This window comes from Xenopus laevis, chromosome 2S (assembly GCF_017654675.1).
Source record: "Xenopus laevis strain J_2021 chromosome 2S, Xenopus_laevis_v10.1, whole genome shotgun sequence".
In the NCBI taxonomy this organism is placed as follows: Eukaryota; Metazoa; Chordata; class Amphibia; order Anura; family Pipidae; genus Xenopus; species Xenopus laevis.
The window spans coordinates 46543237-46570787 of record NC_054374.1 but is presented as its reverse complement, the minus strand read 5'-3'; the positions used below and the strand labels follow the sequence as shown (position 1 = coordinate 46570787).

The window sequence follows — 27551 nt, the reverse complement described above, 5'->3', positions numbered from 1 at the left end:
CAGGCAATTAAAGGTGTTGAATATGAGAAGATTGAACAAGTTTCTGAAGAAAAGAAGGTTCAAGATGGAATATTTAGCCAGGCTGTGTCAGTCAGAGGCTTACAAACATTTTTTCAGGACTTTTCCAGGACAAAGTATCTACGCTTTGCAGTAGGGGAGGTTCATGTCCAGTTCAGATGTCTGTTTTAGGTTGTCTCAGTTACTGAGAGACTTCACCAAGATTCTGGTCAATCTCATAGCCCAGCTGAGGAAGAGGGGTAAAACTGTTTTTCATTATCTGGACAACATAATGGAGTAAGAAAGATCAGGAGGAAGCAGGGTGTCACACGAAAAGGGTGCTAGATTTTCTACAAGATCACAGATGGATAATGAATGTAGAAAAGAGCAATTTATGTCCATCGAGGTCCTTTTTCTTTCTGGGTACATATTTCCAGACATAATAAAACGTAGTGAGTCTTCCAGTCCAGAAACATCAGAAGATTATACAGGCAATGGAAGACTTCAAGAGTCAGTCAATAGTGAAAGTGTGCCACTGTCTCAAGACTCTAGGACCAATGTTCTCTACAATACAGACCTTTTTTCAAGGTACCAATGCAGAGAAGCTTTGGCCGTATAAAGTCTGAGGTAAGATTAAACAACAGGTCTGATTTACATTTTACCCCCAATTCAACTGATCTGGAAGCATCTAATGTAATAGTAGTGGTTTTGGCTGAGGAGACCTTGGTTTCCATTGCTTCACAGGTTAACTTTGGGGAGACCCAATAGGATTCTGAGATTTCCAGGGTGGCTATCGCAGGGTAAAGTCCTGCATCCGGCTGGGTACGGAATACCCACAAGATGGTCGAGTTTTGGGTGGAAAGACCCCAGTATCCTGACCATGGGTGCTGTCTGGCTGCATTCCCCCCACTATCTGCAGTTAAATATAAGGATTTCCCCCGAACCTGGTTGATATGTGCTCCATGGGTTCTCCCTTTTTTATTGGACACTAACAAAACCTCCCTTTGAACCACTTCCTTGTGGAATCTCAAGTGGTTTCATTGGTTGAGGTTACTTGAGCCTGTAAAATGGGAGAATTGGCTGCCTTATGTTCTTCAGAACCTTTTACAGCAATCTTTAAAGGTGTGGTTTCAGGACCAAGCTCCTTTAAAGAAGACATTGAGCTCTTGGGTTGTTTCTGCAATTGCATAAGCGGACAGGAAGGTTCCTCAGGGGTTAAAAGCCCATTTCACCAGGACATTAGCAAGTTCCTGGGCCAAAGCATCACCAGAAGCATATTTTGCTTTCACTGCAATTTTCTTTCTGTGGTCCCTCCCCTGTGTGAGCTTTGGTAGTTCCAATTGGTGAATACATGCCATGGAAATCAGGAAATTGTTTTTAATCAACATAATTTTTTTTCCTGGTCACCGTCTAAGACAGAATTCACCAAGGAATTCCCATCCTATATGGTCAGGCTGTCAAACTAAGACAAGTGAGTGGGGGAGGTTCTGACTTTTTAACTTGTTGGTGGGAAGTCCTGTCCATTAGCCTCGAGGGAGGTTAACCAATTGGTGAATGCTGCTATAGAAGATGACCAGGAAACAGAAATTACGGTGAGTAAAAACTATTTCCTGTTATCTAGCACAAAATATATTCTGATGTGTTTTTTGGTCTTCAAATTAGCAGTTTGCAAAACTTAGAACTGTGCAATGCCCTTTGGGAAACTAAATACAGTTCCACCTATTCAGCACAATCACTTGAACATTCTTGGAATATAGGACATGCTAATGAAATAGAAGATTAGTTATGATGCAGGTAAGCAAAAAAAAATGAACGTGCAACTACTACTAATATATATATATATATATATATATATATATATATATAGATATATATATATATATATATATATCAGCCAAGCAGATCCGCACTCACTTAGTTAACCCTTTCGTGGTCCGCCCGGGTGCCGCTCCTGGGATCCAGATAAACATAGAGAAGAACGGTAGCGCACTCCAGGGACTTGAATAGAAATATAATTTATTTAAACATGGTATACAATCAATTGTATACCATGTTTAAATAAATTATATTTCTATTCAAGTCCCTGGAGTGCGCTACCGTTCTACTCTATGTTTATATATATATATATATTTAAAAAATAGTGGTGAGCACAACTTTCCCTTGTTTGTTATAGTTTATACAGGAGCAGTGACCAGCTCCATGTTGTAGCTCCCATCCTTCCCAGCTATAGTCAGGTGATCCCACTGGTGTCTAATAAAAGGGCAGCCAAGTATGGAGGTTTACTTTGAAAGCAGCAAGTAAGTTGCAGGTAAAACCTAGTCCCTTTGTAAAATGTATAATGAAGCAATAGAATTCTTAATGAATCAGATAAAATTGAGCATAGGACTGGCCAGATATGGGATGACTTTGACGTAGTTGGCCAGCTTAAATACATTGCAATATATAGACAAACAATCCCTGTTTTGTTTAAAGGATAAGGCATTTTTTTTAGTAGCAGTATGCACAAAATGTCGCTGTCTTCAGGGCCGGATTTATATAGTGGGCGTCCCTAGGCCCACAACCGTTCTTCACCCCTGTCCCCTCCAGGGGGAGAGGAGCAACGGGGATTGGCGCACGGGAAATTAAAAAAATTATTCTATCTCCAGCGCATCCCCAGTGTTTTTGAACCAATGTGGGTGTGGTTTGGCAGCATGCCGCCCCCCTAAAATCGTGCCACGCTAAACCCGGGCCTAGGTGGCCTTTCCACAAATCCGGGCCTGGCTGTCTTAAATATATTGATAATGGGTTGAGTGCAGAGGACTCTTGTATTTGACTATATGTATTTTGTGGTCACAGCCTCATTGCACAACTTTCCCTTGTTTTATATACTGTGTGTATATATATATATATATATATATATATATATATATATATACAATATATATTGTTTTTTTCTGTTAAAATAAAAACCTTTTTTTCTCCATAAGCCCTGTGTGTGCTAGCTTCTTTTGAGCCATTGTAAATACGAATACATAGCTCTGCACCCAGGCACCTTATACCAGTATGCATGCTGTGCCGGCATTTTATATATATATATATATATATATACAGTAGAGATAATCGGCACTCACCATTCACTTGGTCAATTGCTGGGTGCTAACCAATCAATACTTATTTATTCACAGTCCATTAAAGCACTCACAGCGGACGCCATCAGCGTGTATCAAAAGGTTATTTATTGGTGCCTGACGACGGCTCCAGGTGAGCCGTCGTGTATTTATTCACAGTCCATGAAAGCACTCACAGCGGACGCCATCCAGCGTGTATCAAAAGTTTATATATTGGTGCCTGACGACGGCTCCAGGTGAGCCGAAACGCGTTGATACACCATGCACCAATAAATAACCTTTTGATACACACTGGATGGCGTCCGCTGTGAGTGCTTTCATGGACTGTGAATATATATATATATATATATATATATATATATATATATATATATATATATATATATATATATATATAGATATATATATATATATATATCTATATATATATATATACAAAAATATGAACCGGTGCAAACAGAATAGAAAAAATTCCGAGGTGCTGGTACATTAGATCATAATATCAAACAACCATCCTTGTGTTACATAAATAAGTAATGTTTATTAAATCACTTATGTTGTGATGTTTACTAAATAAGTGATGTTTATTTAACATCACTTATTTTTGTAACACAAGACCTATGAGTGTGGACTCCTGTTGGTTGTGTGTGCACCCTTGAAACATGCAATCTGGCTAAATGAAACTATGCCATGGTATTCTCCTGTTGTATATTAGGTGGATGAATACGAGTGTTTTCAAGTATGTTGATTTTACTAAAAGTAGACATTACACACACACACACATAGGGGCAGATGTAAGAAGGGTCGAATATCGAGGGTTAATTAACCCTCGATATTCGACCAGGAACTAAAATTGTTCGACTTCGAATATCGAAGTCGAACGATTTAGCGCAAATCCTGCGATCAAACGATCGAAGGATTATTCGTTCGATCGAACGATTAAATCCTTCGAATCGAACGATTCGAAGGATTTTAATACAACGATCTAAGGAATATCCTTCGATCAAAAAATCACAGGCAAGCCTATGGGGACCTTCCCCATAGGCTAACATTGACTTCGGTAGCTTTTAGCTGCCGAAGTAGGGGGTCGAAGTTTTTCTTAAAGAGACAGTACTTCGACTATCGAATGGTCGAATAGTCGAACGATTTTTAGTTCGAATCGTTCGATTCGAAGTCGAAGTAGTAGTCGAAGGTCGAAGTAGCCCATTCGATGGTCGAAGTAGCCCAAAAAACACTTCGAAATTCGAAGTTTTTTTAATTCGAATCCTTCACTCGAGCTTTGTAAATCTGCCCCATACTGTGTATGTAGGTAGTTTTGGTTTATTTTTATATCTGTACTCAATGTAAGAGTCATCATTCAGAACTGCACTTTTACATGACATATGTCAAAAATCTGTATTAGCTAAACTAGAAATTAACTGATCCATATAGGGAATGAAGTGTCTTAGTCACAATGGCTCTCCATTGTTTGGTGGAATCGTGGATGCATATAAGAGGAAGGATGGAATGTCCTCTTCACAGAAGGAACTAATTTGCCAGAGGATTATCTTTGAAGCAGGTCTGAAAAGACCGATAAGTCTCTGATCTTTTATTCTTGTAAGTATTCTGAAATATTTTTATTTAGTCCTTAATGGACAGATTTAGTCCCACACATCTGTAAATATAAGTGAGATGAAGTAGATATAAAATATTTAGAAGATTATTTAAGGTGTTAGGTTCAAATATAAACATTGGTCTGCAAAGAGTTTTTATGATGCTTTCATACTAAAGGGAATATTATTATAATTTGTCTTTTATTTTAAACCGCATAATCTAAGTAGGTTTTAAAGAAGTCGCCTTAGTGCTTACCGGGATTTTGCCCTCAAAATGTTAGCTGAAGACACTGGATGGTCAGCTTGTATAAATATTTCAAGTATTTCACTGTTTTAACAACTAATATTGCATGTTTCTAGTCTGAAACATATGTCTAAGTCTATCTTGTAGCACAGTTTTGTTTCTCAAAGGGGTATGTACAATTTATATAGGAAATAGATTCTTTTTTTACCTGCAGATTTGTTTTATTTTTAACTAGGACACAGGATTCTAATTAAAGACATGCTCAAGGCAGTGATATACTGTAGCAAGCAACTTGTTCATAGACTATTGGGAAGCAATTATAGAAAAGTAACTAGTAAGACAGAAACATTAAAATGATTCTGTTTTACCACATTTCAATTATTTCTATCGAGTATCAGATGAAATTTTGGCTAAAGTTGAGGTAATTTTGTAATTCTTTTTTTTTATTAATTGCTTTGTGTTTGCTGTTAGCTCTGGTGTTTGCATAAAGGTTTATGTTGCCTAAACAAATGCCTATGTTGTATTTTGTGTTAGTGTCTTCCACCCAAAAGCAGTATTTTGCATATTGAAAGAAAATGTTTTTGTTTTATTGTTTAAATGTTTCTACCCTCCAGGCTCTGATTCCTGAAACCATATAGCAGAAACCAACTGATTAACAGACCTAAAGGAAATATTATGTCTGCTGCATTGTTTTATGATCAGAAAAGGGGTGAACAAAATATTGCTTAGAACTGGAATTACATTTACAAATAACTAGTGATAAGCAAGATTTTTGGCAGGTTTCACCACAAAAAATATGCCCATAGACTCCAATGGGTGAAAAAACATTTGTCTCGCATTTACACTTCGACCCTTGTATCATGATCTGACCCTATGTTTCATACATTTGTATATATATTTCACTGTTTTACTTTCAGTTTTATAATAAGCATGCTCCATGGCTGGTAACTACTCGGGGAGAGTAGAAGGTGTAGTTTGAGATACATTTCCATGTCTGAAAGCCCAGGGGGTGGAAGTAAAAACAGTAACGTTAACCTGTGAATGGGCACTGTAGAAGTCAATATACAACTCATTGTCACTGCTACTTTGTGCCTTTTATTTTTTCGCTAAGCCCTTTCAATTGTTTACTCAGGTGTCATGCTGTTCAAGTATTATTTTTAATCAATACGAGGAGCATGCAGTAAAAAAGTGGATTTGTATTTAACTCACTGCTGCTCGCAGCTACTATGATTCATTTGTAATTGTGTCTGGTTCCGTGCAATTGATTATGTGCTTGCAAATGAATATGCCCTTCCATATATAGCTGTGAAATTACTGGCATTTGTGTCACACGCAGAGACATAGAAAACCAAGGCATGCGGAACTGGGTAAAACAAGCACACCTAACATTAATATGATGTTCTAATGTAACACATCTCTTTTTCGTCCACAACAGATTAACTGCTAAATATCCTGACACATTAGATATTAAAGAACTAAGGGAATGGTTTCCATTAAGTGGCTATGTCTGTGGAAAGGACCCTACCATAAAGGCAAAGGAGAATAAGATTTTTGGGTGAATGACCTTTGTATTTCGAAAAAAATCTTTTATTAAAGCAGAGTGAGATAAAGGTGGTTTACACATAAATGTATGTGTGCTTCAATTTAATACAACCCAGTGTGCCTTTAATGTCACCATCTACAAGTACACTGTACAAGATACACAGAGAAGTTTATATTTTCTGTAAATCCACTCTATAATCACTGCTGTTTTCCTTGTGGGGGATGGATGCCTTGTTTGATTTTAATCTTTCCAAAAGTGGCAACACACTAATGAGGCCCATTTATTGAAGGTCGAATTTTAGTGGTATAGTATGGCACCTGTTATCAAGAATGCTTGAGATCTGGGGTTTTCCAGATAAGTTATCTTTCGGTAATTTTGATCTCCATAGTTTTCGTCTACTAAAAAAAACATTGAAATATTAAATAATATAGATAATATTTCATTTTTTAAATTTAAATTATTTGATTATAATGGAGTCTATGGGATACAGCTACCCTGCAATTCGGAGCTTTCTGGATAACAGGTTTCTGGATAACTGATCCTATATCTGTATTAGAGCTTTTAGAAACCACATTTAAACTCTATTTCTCTAAAACCATTGAAATGTATTAAAAGATCCGAATATAAAAAAAATTCCAAAAACCTCTGAATGGTTAAAAAAGTCCAAAAGGATTGGCACAGCTTCCATTGACTTCTATGGGACTTTGACTGCTTTAACTTGGGGAAGTACAGTGCTACGCAATATTTTGGCGCTATATAAATACATGTTAATAATAATAAGTCTTTATAAAGTTTTTCGTGGTTCTTACAATATTGAATTTTAAGAGTTTTAGAGAAAATATGATTTGTGATAAAAGAGGAAATGTGTATATTAGTAAATAGGCTGCAAATGTGTCAGATGTGGTAGATGCCAGAAGATGATGCTTTCTGTAAGTTATTATTGCCTTTTCAGAGTGGGATTTTTTTGTATCTTGCACTATAATTTAGCTTTATAAATGGTACCCAATATATCAGATTCTGCTTTTTCTGTCACTCCGTAGTTTTAATTCCTTAGAATGAGCAGATCTTAGCCACCTACTTGCCAAATAAAATTTGACCACCTACCCCAAAGCCAACGACCAGATCATTACAGAGGACTATGCATACCCATCAGGAGAGGGCCTCATCAACATGCCAAAAGCTTTAAGAATCTTCTAGATTATACCTAATAATCAGAACTCTTTATATTTCTGGCATTGATAAGTATTTGTTGGTAATCTGTATGTTTCATGAGTATGTCCTTCTATTGTACAGTGGAATAAAATTATGCCTTATAAATAGTTGTTAATAATAGTAATGATAATATGGCTGATTAAGTATGATAAGTGGTGTGACATTTCAATTAGACACCACACATAGAATACAGACAGCAGTGGCAGTTTCTCTATCGGACCTTGAGATCTGAAATCAGATATTTGCAATTTTGTTTGGAAAAAATGTCTCCTACATTATATAACACCATGAATCTTATTCGCTTATAATATTGCTGATTTTCTACAGATTTATAGAGACACATAAGATGTTCCTGTCTCAGAAGTACCTACAGATGGTTACTTTCATGGGCATCATATGCTATGCTTCTCTTGCTGCATCAGAGAACACTCAAAAGTACGTTTTTTCCTCTTTACCCTTTTGTTTAAATTTTATTGGATCCCATTAGGGATGCACCGAATCCAGGATTCGGTTCGGGATTTGGTCAGGATTCGGCCTTTTTCAGCAGGATTCGGCCAAATCCTTCTGCCCGGCCGAACCGAATCCTAATTTGCATATGCAAATTAGGGGCAGGGATGGAAATTGTGTGACTTTTTGTCAGAAAACAAGGAACTAAAAAATGTTTTCCCCTTCCCACCCCTAATTTGCATATGCAAATTAGGGTTCGGATTCGGTATTCGGCCGAATCCTTCGTGAAAGATTCGGGGGTTCGGCCGAATCCAAAAAAGTGGATTCGGTGCATCCCTAGATCCCATAGGTTAGTAGATTAAATATAGCCAGGTAGTATTTGTTAGTGCGTATATATATATATATATATATACATAACCCCAATAGTAAAAGCAAATAATTTTCACAAGTTGCTCGCTGTGTACCCCCCACCTTAGAAGGTGGGTTATTTATCAAAATATACAAATTTTTCAGAAACCTAGCTCAACTCAAAAAATCTTTAAATTGTTAACTGGACATCTGCCATTGACTTTTACATGTTCTTGGCAGGTCTGAATTGGAGTACTTTTGTAATCGGACCTTTAACACCATCGTATTTTAATAAATCCAGTAAAAATTGTTTTTGTTTCCTCCAAAAAAATGTATTTTCACCTTAAAAGTCCGACTAGAAAAATTCTGAGCTTAAAAAATAACCCCCTAAGAGTTTGTTTCTTTATAAAGCTGGTAAAGTAGCACACAATTGTATAGCATACATCTAATACTTTTGGTGCCTTTGTTATTTTTAGTGAGAGATCAGTTGCAGAGGCTCAGCTAATGCACGACAAAGGAAAAACAATTGAAGAAATAAGTCGCCAGAGGTGGCTACAAGGGTTGCTGGGAAGTGTTCACAACCCAGGTCGAAGAGAGGTTCCCTTGATAAAGAATTTCCGCCATGATTTACTCAGGTCAAATGAGGAAGAACAGCAAAGAATCAACAGCATAAGGAACATGAGGAATCTGCAATATAAACATGCACATAATAAAAAGCTAATGGAACGGTATCCTTGAGTGTTTACAATCTAATTTCATCATTCAGCAACAACATTTAGATAAAGTCAACATTCCATTCTTTTAATATGTAAATAAATAGTTTGGTGTATGCTGGGTTGTGGGAAGAATATGTATACATACATTTGCATAACAGGCCTGATTTAGATAAAGAGATCATACAATGTTGGCATCAAAAGGAAACATGGTGTGTTCTTTATTGCAGAGCCAAAGTAATGAAATGCACGTCATTTAGTTCAACTAACAGGGGTGCAACTTGAGGTCCCCAGAAAAAAATAATTATAAATTCTCATTAACTTTGTCCACCACCCACAATCTTTACCACTCAAAAATACAGATCTAGCAGTTATGAAGAAAAAAATATTACAATTTTGATTAAATAATCCATCTTTTCCCTGACCACCCCCCCCCCCACCTCTCCTGTAGGGAGGATGCACCCACTCTATTAGTATGAAGAGAAGTATGATTTGCAAAAAAAAAAATTAAATAGCATGTGTAACACTTGCTTCAGTTGACCTATACCAGCCAATCAACAGTAGCACTTACTGGATTGCTCTTTAGAAAATGGAGACCAAAGAAGATGAAAATTGTGAAATTCGAATTCCGGCTGTATTGTTGGGTGGCTGTCTAATGTTTCATATATAGGAAATTAGGTCATTTGGTGACATGGGAAACAAAGGTCTTTTGACCCATCTAATTAAAGCATTCACCATTGTGAACAATGGTGCTTTGGTATGCTAATCAGTGGGGAAACTACCGGGGGAGCATGCGGTGCAATTGGGCCAGGGCCCGCACCCTGCAGGGCCCCCCTGGCAGTCACGCTGGCTGGAGTCGGCTGCAGCGCCACACGGGCTGGGGGGCGTGGCCCGGCTGCACGGCCCGGCCCAACCTAGTTCCGTCACTGATGCTAATAAAAAGGTTAACTGCATTAAATGAGTTAAAATGACTTTAGATAACACAGTTTCTTCAATTAATCCCGAGTCACGACGCATTTAATACACAAATCCAAGTGGCCTCATCTGTACATGCGATCACTTTGGGGTGCCTAACTTTTGGCACCCCCAAGTAATAAGACCTTTCCTTCTCCTTTATGTGAGAAATGTGTAGCACTATCCACATACAGTATATATGGATCAGGATAAGACAGAGGGATCAACTGGAATGACAACTCCTAGGTCATTAAGGGGTTCAAGGAATCCCTATAAGACATCAATAATATTTAATATGAAAAATGTTTAAAGAGTCCCTCTGAGGAAGCCTTTAGACATTAAATATATTTGCAGCACAAATCTAATGAAATCATCTTGAGGTTTGACTCTTGTGTTTTTGCTATATCTGTAACATTTTGCCATTTGTTGTCATTGCCATACATTTGGTGAAGATTCTAGAGATAGTGCTGAACATTGAAAAAAAACATTTGGCTACTGAACTGCCATCTGAATAAACATATGAATTGTGACTTTTGAACATATGCCTCAAATATGCTCTTGCAAGCCCGCTGGGTCAGGGAATGATGTTAATAGGGTTGCCACCGTTTTAGAAATAATATACCGGGCAGTGACAAAGGGGTTGGTCAGTGATGTCACAGTGGGTGGGGTGATGGCAAAATGGGGCAGAGCTATGGCATCACACTGGGTCAAGGAGGGTTGGGGAAGTAAAAAAAGGTAGGTTTTTACTAGATTCCTGGCAGGACATAGGCCAGGGGCTGAAATTTAATTTATTATGAATTCACCAGCTACTACATTGCCAGTAAATGTGTAATACTGGCCCCAGCAGGTATTTTACCACCTAGGCCAGTAAAACACTGGCCGTGTAGGAACCCTAGGACAGGCCAGGGGCTGAACTTTAATTATTTATGAATTTACCGGCTACTACATTGCCAGTAAATGTGTAATACCATCCCCAGTGGGAATTTTACCAGCTAGTGGTAAAATACCGGCCGGTTGGCAACCCTATAATGTTAATGATGCACAATCTGTTCAAAGTGCCGCAGAATATATTGGTGCTATATAAAGGCTAATAATAATACTGTAGCTTCATAGCAACTGCAAATGTGCTTCCAAGCTGATAAAATGTAAAATCTGTAGTAGGTAGCAATACAGGGTTCTGTGGTGGGTGGTGCTACGGTTTCAGGCTGCTTAAAAATGTGCCTTCAAGTTATTATCACTGCTTAATTACAGAAACCATTGAATTCCACATCCCTTCATCAATTTATAATAAACACGTGAAGCAAACACGCATGATTTACGTGTAACTATAATGTGAACCCATTTGGTGTTACTGGAGTGACATTCATGTGAGGCATACTATACAACTGACAAGAAAGCCTTGGCCACACTTGCCATAGTATTTTCCAGGCTGTAAAAATGATACGTGACCCCAACTTTATTAATAGAAATGTCAGTAATTTTTTATGGACTGGTAAGAACATTGAGCATACTGACAGGGCACAACTCCAACAACTCAAACAAAAGAGAATCAGTGCTTAAGCGCCTACTAAAACAACACCCAACCTTCCCAAGAGTGAAATTCAAAACACAGATAAAAGGGATGACGACAAGTTAAATTTCAACCACATGAAATACAATCCACCGCCATAACCCGGATATTTCCCCACCCCCATGCTACAACATTGCCGGAAGCCGCAATGCACAATACCGCTGTAAGGTAATTTTAGGGCGTGGCTGCGACGCCATTGAATCTTTTAGAACGGTCGTGGGGGCTGGTGCCGTGACGTAACTATAGGGTAGTAGGTGGTGATCCCGCCTCGCAGCACGAGAGCCATTTTGTTCAAGAAGAAGAGCAGGAGAGAAGGTTCTGCCGGAGTCCGATATTCTCGAATCTGTATCAAGTCTCTGTCCCCTCCAGTATTGGTAAGGGGGAGCGGATGAGGGTGTGCAGATTCTCCATTAGTAGAACAGGAGTTTGGGATTGAATTACAAGAAGGATTGGTGGTATGAGGAAATAGTGTGCGAGTGAGGAGACTATAGGAAACAAAGGAAGCGCCGCCATTTTGTTTTTTTTTGTGAGCGGGAAATGGTGAAATATCACGGCTGGTGATTACGCATCGCGCACTTACAGGCAAATGGACGGCGTATCTGGCAGTAAGGAAAACTATTGATTCAATCGTTCTGTTTGTTTAGTCAGTGTTGCAGGGTTTCCCACCGAGTTAGTGAATCCAGCAGCCATGGTTAATCAGTGGCTAATATTGTCTTTATATATATCTGAGCTGATAATGTGGGTGTAGAAAAGGGTGTGCCATAGAGGATTTGTAGTAACGTGTCTGTACGCATGGCTGTTAACCTCGCTCCCATTTTGCTTAGAAAAATAGAATCGTTTATGCATTTTTGTTTATTCAACATGTTAGTGCGATCCCTCCACGTAGTATCTGTCTATTATCGAACATGACTGTCTTCTTAATCCTGAGCGATTAACCTATTTCCCACTGGGTTAGGGGTGAAGTATATGACAGACCAGTGTCGTACTGTATTTTAACCTAAAACCCTATTAAAGCGTAAACGAGTCAGATTTTCTTTGCTGCAGGTTCTCCCTTGAGTTAAATTGTGGGCAGGTCCCACATTTGCTCAAAACAAGGCTACAGGTTGGCAAAAAAATGAGTTTTAGGAATTTAATAATCCCAAGGATATCTAGGAGATAATTAGTTTTCATTTTATCCTAACAGCTTGTTCCCAGTTGTATCAAGATAGCAAATAGCCATGTTCCTCAGATGTGACCCTAGGCCTTCATGTTGGTCCCTCTTTTCTATATCTCTGCCCCCACCCCAGGAGTCCGACCCCCCCTCCCACACACACACACAGATTTGGGGAGATTAGATTAGGAATCACCTCTTCCTTGGGGCGACTAATCTCCCTGAAAAGCCTTTCCATTGCCTTCACACCGGCTAGAATAAAAATTGCCGACTGGATTGCACTCCGAGCATTTCGTTTTCCGAAGTTTCCTCGTGAGGCGACTTTGGGAAACGAAGAGCTCCGAGTGCCATCCCGCCGATTATTTATTCATTTTAGCCGTGGGGGGGATTAGTCGCCCCCGAAGAAGAGACTTGTTGTCGGGCGATTCAATCTCCCTGAATCTGACCGTTTCTCTGCCCTTAAACAAATTGTAAGGATTGACTAGTACTGCTTGATATTTTCTATTTAGTAGGCCATTCTCTGGCCTTTTGTAAAGCCTACTACTGTGCTGTTGCTCTTTCTCTCCTTCAGGTGGCGCCACATGCCCAGATTTAGAAACAATGAGAACTGCCTTTGTTGTCTAGGCCTCAGTGTTTGCTTCCTCTCAACGTCTCAAATTCCACCCAATTTCTAAGAACATGCATGCTTTTATAAGGGGAAAATTATGTGAGCAAGTTGGGTTAATATAGAAAGGTTGCATAAACACAATCTGAACTTCTGGAAAAAAAAAATCTTCATTCTATAGTCCAGTGACCCTTGGTAGATATCCTTGTATATAAAAACTAAAACCATTTTCTGCTGTGAACCTGTTTTTGTCCAAATGACTGCCCCTGTAGCTACACAGCAAATATTAAATAATTTTTTTTTTTCTTCCTCCTGATCCCCTTTGTGAAGTGATGAATTCTGGGACTTGAGGTCCCTCTGCTTTCCAAAGAATGCATGCACCAACCACTATAGAAAGCAGAACTGTATGTTCCAGAATCCATCCCTTCACAATAGAACAAAATGAGGGATGGGTTGCATTACACTATGAACATAAGGGGTGTTGAAAAGCAGTTTGACTGAGTAACAATTTCCTTTCACTCTGTGGAATCTGGTATGTCTGTGTCAAAAAAAAATAAAAACCCCAGCTCAGACACCTGCAAGAGGAGCAGAATGAAGTCTTAAGGCGGCCATACAAGGGCAGATTTAATTTACCAATTTGGCAGTTTAGGCAAGGGTGCCTGTTTGTTAGAAACACCCTAGAAAATGCAATTGCTTACCAGGGTATGTTCCCACAGTCACCATCTTGACTGCATTGCTGCCTGTGCAGTATAATAACATTTCCATCTCTACTGCACACATGCTCTTCTGTATAGCATGCTAATATCCAACTGATAGGTGGCTGCATGTAATAATATACTGTCATGGACATTTAAAGAAGTGTCAGTGTAGTGGTTCTCTTTTAAGAAAATAACATGTCTTTTTTTTCATTACAGCCATGCATCGTGACTCCTGTCCCTTAGACTGTAAAGTCTATGTTGGGAATCTTGGAAACAATGGCAACAAAACAGAATTAGAAAGAGCTTTTGGCTACTATGGACCTCTGCGCAGTGTGTGGGTTGCAAGGAATCCTCCAGGGTTTGCTTTTGTAGAGTTTGAAGATCTCCGTGATGCAGCAGATGCTGTTAGAGAGCTGGATGGAAGGTAACAATTTTGTCTGGGGAGAAGCCCTGGCTGTCCTACAGTAAGATGTCGTCTGTATTTTGCAATAAAGTACATAATGTTTGGCTAGCTTGGTTTCCACACTTGTCCCCCGTAGAACACCACTGTTAGTGGCACATAGAACATCACAGTTCCTACATAAGATTTCAATATGTATATAGGCAGAATGAAGTGCACGTATTCTGATATGTATGCCTTGCGGTTCCTGTTTTGACTTTGTGTCATATTATTTAAGGACGCTTTGTGGGTGCCGAGTTAGGGTTGAATTATCCAATGGTGAGAAAAGAAGTAGAAACAGAGGACCCCCTCCTTCATGGAACAGGCGGCCCCGGGATGACCATCGTAGAAGAAGTCCACCACCAAGACGCAGGTACCTTATGCACTTCAGCAAATTTTATAATTGTTTATTGAAGTTAGGGTTACGTAGTGCAGCCTTCATTTATCAGTTGCATAGCTATTGGATATGTTGGTTCTCAAGCATCCCCCCCCCTTTCCCTTTACAGAACCCATATGTCTTTGCTCATTCAACCTACATGCAATAATCTTTGTTTACTTGGTGTTTTTTCGTACCTCCACACCCCAATTGGAGGAGAATCATTTGTAGTTTTATAGTCCTTATATTACATAGGGATAGCTATTGTGATTTGTAAATGCTTCTCCTAGCCACCAGGTGTATCCAGTTAAACAGGTTAGGGGTTACCTTTTTTTTTTTTCCACCGTGTCAGCTAATGGTGCCTATTATTGAACAGTTTCCAGATGTCTATGTAATAATCATTAAGTTCACAATGCTGGCACATGGCCCATAAGTCCATTTGTTGTGCCTCAATTTGTGAACAGAATAGGTGTGCCTCTTGGAGACTCAGTTCATACATAGATCTGTTCAGTCCTACTTTTATTTATTTTTATTTTTTTCCTGTTTAAATTAAGGAACCTATACCATTGTAGTTTGCTTCACTGCTTAATATGTCATTGTATTGTGGTTGACTAGACAAACTTGTCCACAATGCAAAAGCTGTTTTTATTTTGTTAGTACAATTGGCCCAGAATCAGTGCTCTAGGACTCCTTTTCTATCCATCAAATAAGCTGGTAATAGAAAATAGATGCTTGTACTGATGGCTTGTTTTTTTTAAAAAAAAAAATTTTTTTTTGTTTTCATGTGTCTATTTTTGTGCTTTGGTCCATCTAATAAAAATGAAACCCGTTACAGAGTCACCATCATGTCTCTTCTCACCACCCTCTGGGTCTACATTAGCCAGTCAACTAGCCCTTTCAGCGTCATGTGACCAGCGCGCCCCATTCAGCTTGGCTGGTGTCGTATCACATGACCCAGGCATGGCCAGTCATCAGGTTGCACCGCCCTATGGTTCCCGAGCATGCTGTCCACTCAGCCTTCCTCCTCTCCAACCTTAACCAAAACTCGGCAGCAGCCCTCCTTCAGCGCCCACACATTCCCGGCCACTCTGCTCGGCTGTTAACTTTGTCAAAATGTCTTCACAACAACTGCAGCGCCAGCCTTCGGCTAACCAAAAAAGCAGGAAAAATCCACAACATCCCCCTTCGCAAACCATCTAAATTCAACGCAACTTCTGGCAAAAAAACTTTTCAACAAATTCTACTTGGCCATCTGTCCGGCATCCTCACCATTTCTAGCTTGTTGAAACCCCAAAACTAGTAAGTTTTTTCCTGCTTATACAGAGTTTACTGCTGGTTTAAACTGACTGGGCAGCTTTTTCTAAAAGTCATCTTTGTTGATCAATCAAAGGCTGGCTGTGCATAAGCAAAAAGGTAACAAACACTGTATATGACCTATGAAAATGTTTAAGGGTGATAGGGGAATCTATTTGAGCTGAGCCACATTTAGGAGCTGTATAAAAGCACAGCTGTACACTGTGTCCTAACTTGGCTTGTCTTTCATGGATCTATCATCTTTAAATGTTAATTTTTTTTTTCTTTAAATATACTAACCTAATCTGAATTTCACATAACAAGATTAATAACATTTAAGACTGGTAAAAACATTTTAGTGCAGGTGTTTTTGTTTTTTAAGTCTATAATGGCAAATAGGTGTACACAACATAAAGCTTTCTTGAAGCCAGTCTGGGTACACAAGTGGTGCTTAAGGGTTACTTCAATTAAAGACACTTTTTACAGACTATTTAATAGGGACACTAGCCCAAGTGCATTCCTTGGGGGCATTTTCCATCTTGAGGTGTTTTTTTTTCCTTTTCTCCCCAATCCTTCTAGGTTCTAGTCATGTGTGTAAGTGTATTTTATATAGGTACACATTCCATGGGTCCCACAGAGAGCAGAAATGTGGATGTTCCCTTAATGGAGATATTTTGATTAAATCTGAAATTTGTTCCTTACTTTTTCTGGTTTTAGGTCACCAAGGAGGAGAAGCTTATCTCGTAGCCGTAGCAGGTAAGATCCGATAAAGCGTTTTCTTTTCTAAGTTGGAATAATTTTTATTTCTACTCTAGTCTTAACAAGATTCTAAATGATTTTTGCCTCAGGAATCTGCAAGTTAGTTTGGGTATCATATAAAAACACAGTTGTAGATTCCTTCCTGTTCAACAAAAAAAGAAGCTGTAAATGTTTTTTTTTTGTTTTTTTTTATTGTAGCCTGCTTGATAAGCAAATTTTCTTTTGATACCACACACTTTATAATTTTTATATTACCTTTCAAATATTTTTTGTCTGGCTTTAGATAAATTGTGCCCCATTCTGTCATACAATTTGTATAGGTTTTAAAGGAACAATAGCATAAGAAATAACAATATAATATACTGTTCTTTGCACTGGTGTTTGCTTCAGAAGCTCTACTATAGTTTATATAAACAAGCTGCTGTGTAGCCGGGGGGGGGCAGCCACTGTACACTACAGAGTTTATCTGCTGTGTATACTGTGCAGTTTCTCCTTTTCCAGCTTTAGCTACACAGTAGCTTGTTTATATAAGCTTATTGTGAGTTTCTGAAGTAGATATATCAGTTTTACCACTGCAGGGCAACAATACATTATATTGTTCCTATAAAACACTTTCAATTTTTGGTGTTACTCTACCTTTAAACATTTTTTTCTAGTATCTTTAAATGCTAAGGAAGACATTTTTTATGTATTCTACCCCTGCCATGTTATGCAAACCCCTACAAAGACTATTGTTCAAATTGTTCTCTCAGTGGAGCTTACCATCTAATATCCCTATCACATTACACCACACCCATGTTTTATGGCCAGTGTCATCAGGAGCCTTGTGTATGCCTGTATGTTTTAGACTGTGAAAACACAAAGCAGACTACTGCTTGATTTTTAATAAAGTTCAGTTGTCTCCTTGCAGTTAATGCCCTGGGCAGAACTAAACTTAGTCTAGTGCTGCAATCACTGAGCAACCATATCTGTTTTCCAATACTTGTTTACTTTACAAAAGAACATGTAAAATGTATTTGTGTTTATCTGATATTTTCATTGTCTTTAGTGATCTTATTTATTTTTTCAAGGTCTCTTTCTAGAGATCGGAGGAGAGAGCGATCATTGTCCAGGGAAAGAAACAATAAGCCATCTCGCTCTTTTTCACGATCAAGAAGGTATGTACAGTTTTTAAAGGGATACTGTCATGGGAAAGTTTTTTTTTTTTTTTTTTTTTTTTTTCCCAAAATGAATCGGTTAATAGTGCTGCTCCAGCAGAATTCTGCACTGAAATCCATTTCTCAAAAGAGCAAACAGATTTTTTTTATATTCAATTTTGAAATGTGACGGGGCTAGACATTTTGTCAATTTCCCAGCTGCCCCAAGTCATGTGACTTGTGCTCTGATAAACTTCAATCGTTCTTTACTGCTGTACTGCAAGTTTCTATGCTTTGCTGTCATGTATTGTTAAGGTACTGATGTTGTCATGCTTCAATTGCCATTAAATATATTCATGTTATATTCTATTGGCAATTTGCATTTGACTTACTAACCAGTTTATAGTTGCATCTTAATGTATATGTTAAATATTTTTGCTTACATCGTTTTCTTTTTAGCCGTTCTAGGTCCAATGAGCGAAAGTGATGCAGCTACCTTCAGCGGTGTACAGACAAATACATTCAAAAAGGTTTTCTGTTTTTGAAATGTCCTACACTTTTTAAATTTTTTTCTTTTTATTTGCTTTGTACTGTAACTTGTAACAGGTGATGAAAAATGTGATTCTGTATATGGTTCTAAGCAGATAAATTCAAATAGACCAGTTTACTTTATACTGTTAATGAAAATATTTTTTTTTTTTTCAATAACCCACCCCCAATTTTCCCTAGGAAATGTAAACATGGCACTTGCATAGAACTAAAAGAAAATGTACTTTAATGTGGCCAATCTATTAAACGTTTGGAAACCCAATACAAGAGTACTCTGCAACTACACAAAGGGTAATTTTCCACTTTATGTCCAGATATGTTGAGGCAGGGTATCTTCAGATGGTCAGTCTCAGTAGTTATATTTGTATTGTAACCAGTTTATCAAAGCTTTCTATGCAAGTTGCCATGTCCTTATTTGTGCAGATTTCACTGCTCCACTACAATTTTTCCCCCTCATTATGCTGTAAACCGCACTGCTTTACCATTTGTAGAAATCCTTTTTTTTTTTTTTATAAAAACGTTTTAGTGCACCTTAGATGTGTCTTGATGTTCTTGTGTAGAGTCTTGCAGTATACAGCAATGATGTAAAGTTGTAAATGTGTGGCTGTTGCAATTTGTCTCAGATCTTTTAAACCATGTGACTTCTGGATTTTTTTTTCCTTGGGGATTAAAGTTTTTGGTTAAAACATTATAGTGTACTTTGTTTTCTTTACAGAATTGTGTTTTTTTTATTAAAGATTGTGCATTGTAATATGCTCTTGATATCTGATTTACATCTACATATATTTAAAGGTGAACAGAAGTTTGATTAATTCCATGGTCCCTTATGCACCATTAGGGATATCGTGTATATGGTTATAAAAGGTGGTGTTGGATGTGTCCCATTTCATGCCACTTGAGATCCTCTTCTGCAATCTCCACCCTAGAACATGCAGTAGAAGCCATGTTTGGGTCAGACTTCATTGCACAAGTTTCTTTCAGGAAAGTATGTATAACGTTAAAGGGCATATACAGCTATTGGATCTGTTATCCAAAAAACTCTGAATTATGGAAAGGCCATCTCAAATAGACTCCATTATAATCAAATAATCCAAATTTTGCTTACCCTTTTCTCTGTAATAATAAAACCGTTCCTTCTACTTGATCCCAACTAAGACCAACTAAGATATAATTAATCCTTATTGGAAGCAGAACCAGCCTATTGGGTTAATTTAATGTTTACATGATTTTCTAGTAGATTTAAGATACGGGTATGGGATCCGTTATCCAGAAAGCTCCGAATTACGGAAAGGCCGTCTTCCACAGACTCCATTACAATAAAATAATTCAGGTTTTATAAATTGTTTTCCCGTTTCTCTGTAATAAAACAGTACCTTGTACTTGATCCAAACTAAGATATAATTAATCCTTATTGGGGGAAAACCAGCCTGAGTTTTTTTAAGGTTTACATAATTTTTTAGTAGGCTTACGTTATGAAGATCCAAATTAGAGATCCGTTATCCAGACCTGAGCATTCTGGATAAAAGGTCCCATACCTTTATAAAGATCCAAATAATCAGCCCTGTAGCAGCAGCTTATATGATAGACAAACCTCATCAAGTGCTCTAGGGATTCACTGAATCCTCCTGCCTGGCTAAACCGACACTGAATCCTAATTTGCATATGCAAATTAGGGGTTTGGGAGGGAAATCACCTGACTTTTATCACAAAACAAGGAGGTAACATTTTTTTACCCCTTCCCACCCCTAATGAATGAATCGGTTAATATTGCTGCTCCAGCAGAATTCTGCATTGAAATCCATTTCTCAAAAGAAATTTTTTCATATTCAATTTTGAAATCGGGTGACATGGGGCTAGACATATTGTCAAGTTCCCAGCTGCCCCAAGTCATGTGACTTCACTCTTTACTGCTGTACTGCAAGTTAGAGTGATATCACCCCCTCCCTTTTTCCCCCCTATCAGCCAAGCAAAAGATCAATGGGAAGATAGCAGCTCCCTAACACAAGATAGGTTGTGTGGAGGGTGTGCTCTATTTTCTGTGTTTTCTCCCAGGCCCTTGCGGTTCTGGGAGATAAGCTTTCCCTTTTTTTTTTTTTTTTTTTTTTTTTGAAAAATCATTTCCACTTGGTTGATTTGTTCTTGAAACATGGGGGGGGAAAAAAGGAGTTTTGGCCTCTGGTGGTGTACAGAGAACCTGGCTGGGTGCAGGCAGGAGGGCTGCTGAAACCAAAATGGCCACCCCTGGAGAGCATGCTGCTGGAAGGAGAGTAAGACAAGCAAAGGCAAAAAATTTTGGTACTGCTGAAATGGACTGTGACTAGCAGTGATGTGGTGAGCCTTGGACCTGGCAGGGTGTCTGAGCAGGGAGCTGATGCTGGAGTTTCCATGAGGAGCTGCAGTGGAAGTGCACCCACAAAGAGGCACAAGTCATGCTGGAAGTGTCAGGGAAAGGCCTTGAAACCAGGGAGCTGTGACCCAAGAGCAAGCTCCTGCTCGCAGTGGAAGCAGCAGAAAGCGCTTTGCAAAGCAGCAGTGAGAGACACTCGGCACTGAAACCAGGCGCCAAAGAAAAAGCTGTTACATATGAGAGGTGAGGGGGTTATTTCAGCTGGATATTTACCTTCTAATGGGGGAACTGATGCAAAGACTGCTCCTTCATATGAGGGGAAAGCGGCAGTTGCTAAAAACTTTGTTTTTGGAGGTAAAAGACTCTTGGAGGGACTATATGCACAGCTGGAGGGAAGGCTAAAGAGACTGCATGTATTGCTGGTGAGGAGGCTGGAGGACAGGCTAAAGAGACTATACACTTCTGGGGGAGAGGCTGGAGGGAATTTATACACTGCTGGAGGGCAAGCTACTGATGCAAAGACTGGTTTGGCTGCTGGTGCATCTACAATTGAGAATGAAAAGATTACAGCACTGAAGGAGTTAAAGTGCTTGGAGGCCAAGCAGGGGGCTCTGACCAAAAAAAAAAAAAAAAACCAGACATTCTCATTAATGACCTTAACTTGCTAAAAGGGGAGAGAAGGGCTGTTGCCATCAAAAAACTGGTGTATGTGAATAAGGAGCTGGAGGAGACTGACACACACACACACATACAGACTGTGCTGAGTTGAGCCATGGAAAGAACTTTACGACAATAAGAAAAAGGTTTGAGGAGATGCAGCAGGGGGGCGGGGAGGCTGCAAGTAAGAGACACACAGGTTTCAGCTGTACTAAGCAATGATGCAGGGAAGGGGGGGGGGAGCAGGTGAATAACGAGGAGCAGAGTCAATTGGACAGGAAGGTGGGGGCAGTTACAGGCACTGATTCTACTGCTGCTGCTGTAGGGATAAGTGTGTGGGGAAGGCAGAGGCTGCAAGAGAGAAATCAGGAGAAAGCTATGGAGGAAGAATATGGGAAGAGTCGGAATGTGGTTAAGATGAAATGGGTTAAGGAAAGAGCAGATTGCCCCGGTAGGAGACTTTATCAGTAGGCTTTGGGCTTTACCCCAGATGATATCTTTGCATTATTAAGTATCACTGATGCAGAGTTTGATGTGAGTTTTCAGTTGGCACAGGGTCTGGAGGAATTCTGGCGGAGGAACAATCTAATAAAGGGGGCACAGGAGTGGGAGGGCTTCCGAGTGATACCCGTCTCTAGGCCTGAGACCAAGAATGTCACTATCATTATAAAGAGTGAAATGGTGCACCCAGAGGACATTCTCATTTGGCTCAGGAGGCAGTGCACTGTCTTGTCACCCCTTCCCAGGATTATTGATCAATAAAGTTTCTGGGTGGGAGGCTACAAGGTGCAGGTGAAATTACACTCAGAGGGGTATGTGCAGAAACATTTGCTCAATACAGGGGGGTTTGTTATTACGTTGGCCAGCAACGGTTGTGCTTTAACTGCGGCTTCAAGTTCCATCTTGCAGGTAAATGTAATGTACAGAGGTGTTCCTTTTGTGGGGAGACTGGCCATGTGAGTAAGGCGTGTGAGAGACAAATCCAGTACAATTTATGTCTGAAGTGAGGCCATGCCTATAAGAACTGCCCCGAGGCTTGGAAGAACATTAGGAAGTCTTGCCCCAATACAGAGGAGCTGATGAGCAGAAACCTTGGTGAGAGTGAGTCCGTGCAGGACACGGCAGGCCCAAGCACTTCTACAGAAGGTTCTGTGTTACCCCCGGAGGGGCAGGAGATGCCAAGGAGGGAGGTTTATATGCCTATTAGAGATAAAGGCAGAGGAGGGGAGGACTGGAAGGTGGTGGGTAAGGAGACAAGAGAAAGAAAAAGGAGCCCAGTGGGAAACTGACAATTGAGAGTGAGAACAGGTTCTCGGTGCTGAGGAAGGTTTCATTGGGGGGAACTGATGGAGGAAGAATCAGAGATGCTGGAGAGGATGGAGGAGAGGGAGAATGTTCCTGCCGGGGAGAGTAGAAATAAAAGTAAAAAACGATCAGGAGCAGTAGTCTCAGGACTTAGAATGGGAGTCACTTGATGAAGGGGAATTTAAGGAAGTCAGTGAAGAAGTGGGTTTAGGGGGCAAGGTGTAAGGGGAGTTAAGGGTTAACACCGAATTATGAAAGGGTAGGAAGGGGTTAACACTGTCACCATGGAAACCCAACTTGATCCAGAGATTAAAGTCCACACTCTTGATGATAAAACAAACTTGAACTGTTTATTTGGACACACTTTCTTTCAGATGACTCTTCCACACATCAGGGCATACAAATATACAATCCACGGCAATGATACACTTCTCCTTTGCTGGCTAAGCCGACACTCCAAACACACAAAGGTTTTTCCCCGAAACCTTCCGAAGGACATCCCTTTCCAGGGTTACTCACCACCTCCCTGCTTCAGCCGGGCTAACACCACGCCAGTGCACCACTGACCTTTCAGGGTAGGAATTTCCTTGTGACACCTTCCGGTCCTACCAGTCCGGCATACGACCTATGCCCCTCTGGCCTACTCCGGATAGGACTTTTCTTTTCCCCCTCCTTCAGGATGTCCTTTTTCCTATAACTTCCACTTGCACCCTCACTGGCTTAGCCTTGGCACATATGCCACTACCTCCTCGTTGGGGTCTTAACTACCCATGCTAAATAGTCCTGACTATCTGAAATACCTAGTATTTCACACTTGTGCCCTCTCTCTATCTAAATCCAATTGCATGTGAACAACCCTTTGGGTGTGTCTCCCCTTTAAATACCTTCTTCAATTAAACACTACCCTGACACTTACTGTGCATGTGCTGCTCTTAACTCTGTGCATGTGCTTTCCCTCTGCTATCCAGCATGGAACCTCCTGAACCATAGGTTTGACACCACTGCCACCTTGTGGTAGTTTCTAGTAATTACATTCAGATATTTACAACAATTTCCAAGCACTTCACACTTTGCACAATCCACAATCACATTTCCATTTAACATTCTGCCAATCACAAATTTTGCATAACATCCATTCAGATACATATTCAACACTTGACCAACCCTCTTACACTCGACCCTTTTTGAATCAAGCACGTCCTCGTGCACACAACCAATAACACATGAATAATGAAACAGACACAAAAGTTTGCATTTCTTAAATAACTTAGTTTTAGTAACAAAACCTTATTACCTTCATAAGGTTAGTAAAATTTTCAATATAAAACTGTAGAACAAGACACACTTGTATAACTGAACAATAAGTCCACGGTTAACCCCGACTGGGTAACCACTTCAACCTAAGGGTATGATGCATCCTCCAACTGGATGCGAAACAAGTTCCAAACATAAAGTCTGAATGGATTACCCCAACTGGGTAATCCTTTGAAATGTTCAAAACCAAATAACAGTCTCTGTAAACTTTGCACTCACCAACAGTTCTGTGCAATCAACTAACAGTCTCTGTTCTCAAATCATCCGAGTGAACCAATTCTTGGTATTGACAAACGATATGTAGTACCTTGGGTGAGGTTTTTCAACAGTACCTCCACCCTCCAAGGGTACATCGACACTGAGGTGCCGCTCTGGGGTGTGCTTGGTCACACTTCGTACATAGTGTCGCATCACGGTGCACCCTTGCCACCACATGGGAACGGTCTCCTCCAGGAGATCTTTTGCCCTCTTCCGAGTATCACCATCGGGGTGCACCAAACTGTACTCATCCAGTTTCAGATATGAGAGAATATCCTGCCGCACCCATTTTTCTAAATTCTTCTCAATCTCGTCAAACACATACTCTGGGGCGTACGGCATGTAGAATCCCCATTTCTTACTAATCTCCAGGTTGATCTTCTTTTGAACCCGGGACACGGCCCGAAATTCTTTTTCCTGGGCTTTCCCAGGTAGCACCCAAAATGTGCTTTCATCGTTCACCATTTGGGTGTGTGGTGACTGATACACACTGCTTCGGGGTCTAACATCCAACCATAATACACTCACCGGGGGTGATACCCTCTGCTTAACCTCGGGAACCACCGCCTTAACTGACTCAGTTACCGCGGGTACCGCCGTCACAGATACGGAGACTTCTGGGCTTCCCGTATGGGGTCCTGCCTCCCAATCCTCTTCCCACGGGGCCCCTTCTGATGTCCCGGCACTGTGCAGGTCTAGCCAAGAATCCACCCGAGCGATGGAGTCCTGCACCACTGGGGGTATGGGAACACTGGGCAGTGTACTGCTACCGCCCATACGCCACGGCTTGTCGTTGGTGCGCAACGCCTTATGCATCATACCTGCTGCCGAGGTTGGTCGCGGGTCAGGCACTTCCACACCGCCATCCTTCACAGTATAGGGCGGCAGAGCCTCGTGGCTTGAATCGGAGCTCAGCGGTCTGGTTACCGCCACCTTGCCTGCTATCCGCGCAGCTTCTCCCTCCGGTACAGTAAGACGCCAGGCCTCCCATGCAGTCAGGCGCCGGTCGATGTCCTTCATCGATGCAGATAGCTGGGTCTTTAGGTAGACCGGGCCAGTGAAGTAATCCCGGATGCAAACCAGGCAATGTCCAGCCGCCCGCACTTCCGACCACTGGGCCTCGTTGCCGCAGTTCCCGCACATGGGAACCATCACGGTGGATCCATTCCGGCCGACTTTCTGGGCAAAGATACCAGTCCACATGAACCGGCGGCCGGTATCGGCCAGCTGCTTGTCGGACATCTCAGCTGCGGAGGTACCCTGCATGGTTACAATCTCCGTGCCTTTGCTTCTTCCACTCGCGTCACCACACTACTGCGCCCCACCTCACAGTCTTTAGTCTTTTAAGATGGCCACACTCCTGTTTCCTGTTCCTGTGGCGCGAAGATGGGTCTCAAGTTGCTTGCCCTCTTCCTGCCTGGCACCAGACGTTGCCTCACATACGTCCTTCCTGTCACAGCAATTACAGGCAGCCAAACCAGGAAACAGCGCAATACACAGTCTCAAAACATACATCCAGGTCTTCACAGGGGTTTCCCAAAGCACATACTCTTCCTTACCCTGCTCGCAGCGCCAAATTATGTAAGGGGAGTTAAGGGTTAACACCGAATTATGAAAGGGTAGGAAGGGGTTAACACTGTCACCATGGAAACCCAACTTGATCCAGAGATTAAAGTCCACACTCTTGATGATAAAACAAACTTGAACTGTTTATTTGGACACACTTTCTTTCAGATGACTCTTCCACACATCAGGGCATACAAATATACAATCCACGGCAATGATACACTTCTCCTTTGCTGGCTAAGCCGACACTCCAAACACACAAAGGTTTTTCCCCGAAACCTTCCGAAGGACATCCCTTTCCAGGGTTACTCACCACCTCCCTGCTTCAGCCGGGCTAACACCACGCCAGTGCACCACTGACCTTTCAGGGTAGGAATTTCCTTGTGACACCTTCCGGTCCTACCAGTCCGGCATACGACCTATGCCCCTCTGGCCTACTCCGGATAGGACTTTTCTTTTCCCCCTCCTTCAGGATGTCCTTTTTCCTATAACTTCCACTTGCACCCTCACTGGCTTAGCCTTGGCACATATGCCACTACCTCCTCGTTGGGGTCTTAACTACCCATGCTAAATAGTCCTGACTATCTGAAATACCTAGTATTTCACACTTGTGCCCTCTCTCTATCTAAATCCAATTGCATGTGAACAACCCTTTGGGTGTGTCTCCCCTTTAAATACCTTCTTCAATTAAACACTACCCTGACACTTACTGTGCATGTGCTGCTCTTAACTCTGTGCATGTGCTTTCCCTCTGCTATCCAGCATGGAACCTCCTGAACCATAGGTTTGACACCACTGCCACCTTGTGGTAGTTTCTAGTAATTACATTCAGATATTTACAACAATTTCCAAGCACTTCACACTTTGCACAATCCACAATCACATTTCCATTTAACATTCTGCCAATCACAAATTTTGCATAACATCCATTCAGATACATATTCAACACTTGACCAACCCTCTTACACTGGGTTCAGGTTAAGAGAGCCAGAACTGGGGGGCTGAATACTTTTGAGAAAAAATATAAAAAAGCATCAGTCCAGAAATAATTTAATGTTTGCAGCAAATGTTATCAGTTTCTGAGTGGGTGTTGCAAATGCAATGTTTGTGATATAGTTGGTAGCAAAACATGGGAAATTGAGAAATCACATGTGAAGGGTTAATTTGATTTGATGCTTTATTAATTGATGCTATAAGTTTTGTTTGATATTTTTCTGTAATGATTGATTTTGTATATAGTTTTAATACCAATAAAATTCCCTAACACAAGATAACAGCTGTCTGGTAGATCTAAGAACAACACTTGATAGTAAAAACCCATGTCCCACTGAGACACATTCAGTTACATTGAGAAGGAAAAACAGCAGCCTGCC

General features: G+C 40.5%; 1 protein-coding gene across 4 annotated transcripts; it reads left to right on the top strand.

Annotated features, from left to right (window-relative positions):
• Positions 1-11942: 11942 nt before the first annotated feature.
• On the top strand, positions 11943-19419 carry srsf3.S (serine/arginine-rich splicing factor 3 S homeolog). Of its 4 annotated transcripts, none has more exons than XM_041583738.1 (6): positions 11943-12101; positions 14396-14603; positions 14857-14991; positions 17005-17043; positions 18129-18203; positions 18642-19419. In XM_041583738.1, exons 2-6 carry the CDS (start codon positions 14398-14400, stop codon positions 18667-18669), a joined length of 483 nt encoding a protein of 160 aa, XP_041439672.1. In that variant the 5' UTR covers positions 11943-12101; positions 14396-14397; the 3' UTR covers positions 18670-19419. The 4 variants fall into 4 exon arrangements, with proteins under 4 accessions (XP_041439672.1, XP_041439671.1, XP_041439670.1 ...); XM_041583737.1 differs by having other exon boundaries at positions 18117-18203; XM_041583736.1 differs by having other exon boundaries at positions 11964-12332.
• Positions 19420-27551: the final 8132 nt, after the last annotated feature.

Bases quoted from the DNA above. Each gene is read 5' to 3' on its own strand.
- srsf3.S (XM_041583735.1), top strand. The intron at 17,044-18,116 runs GTAAGATCCGAT...TATTTTTTCAAG, and splicing joins TTATCTCGTAGCCGTAGCAG to GTCTCTTTCTAGAGATCGGA. The intron at 18,204-18,641 runs GTATGTACAGTT...TTTTCTTTTTAG, and splicing joins TCTTTTTCACGATCAAGAAG to CCGTTCTAGGTCCAATGAGC.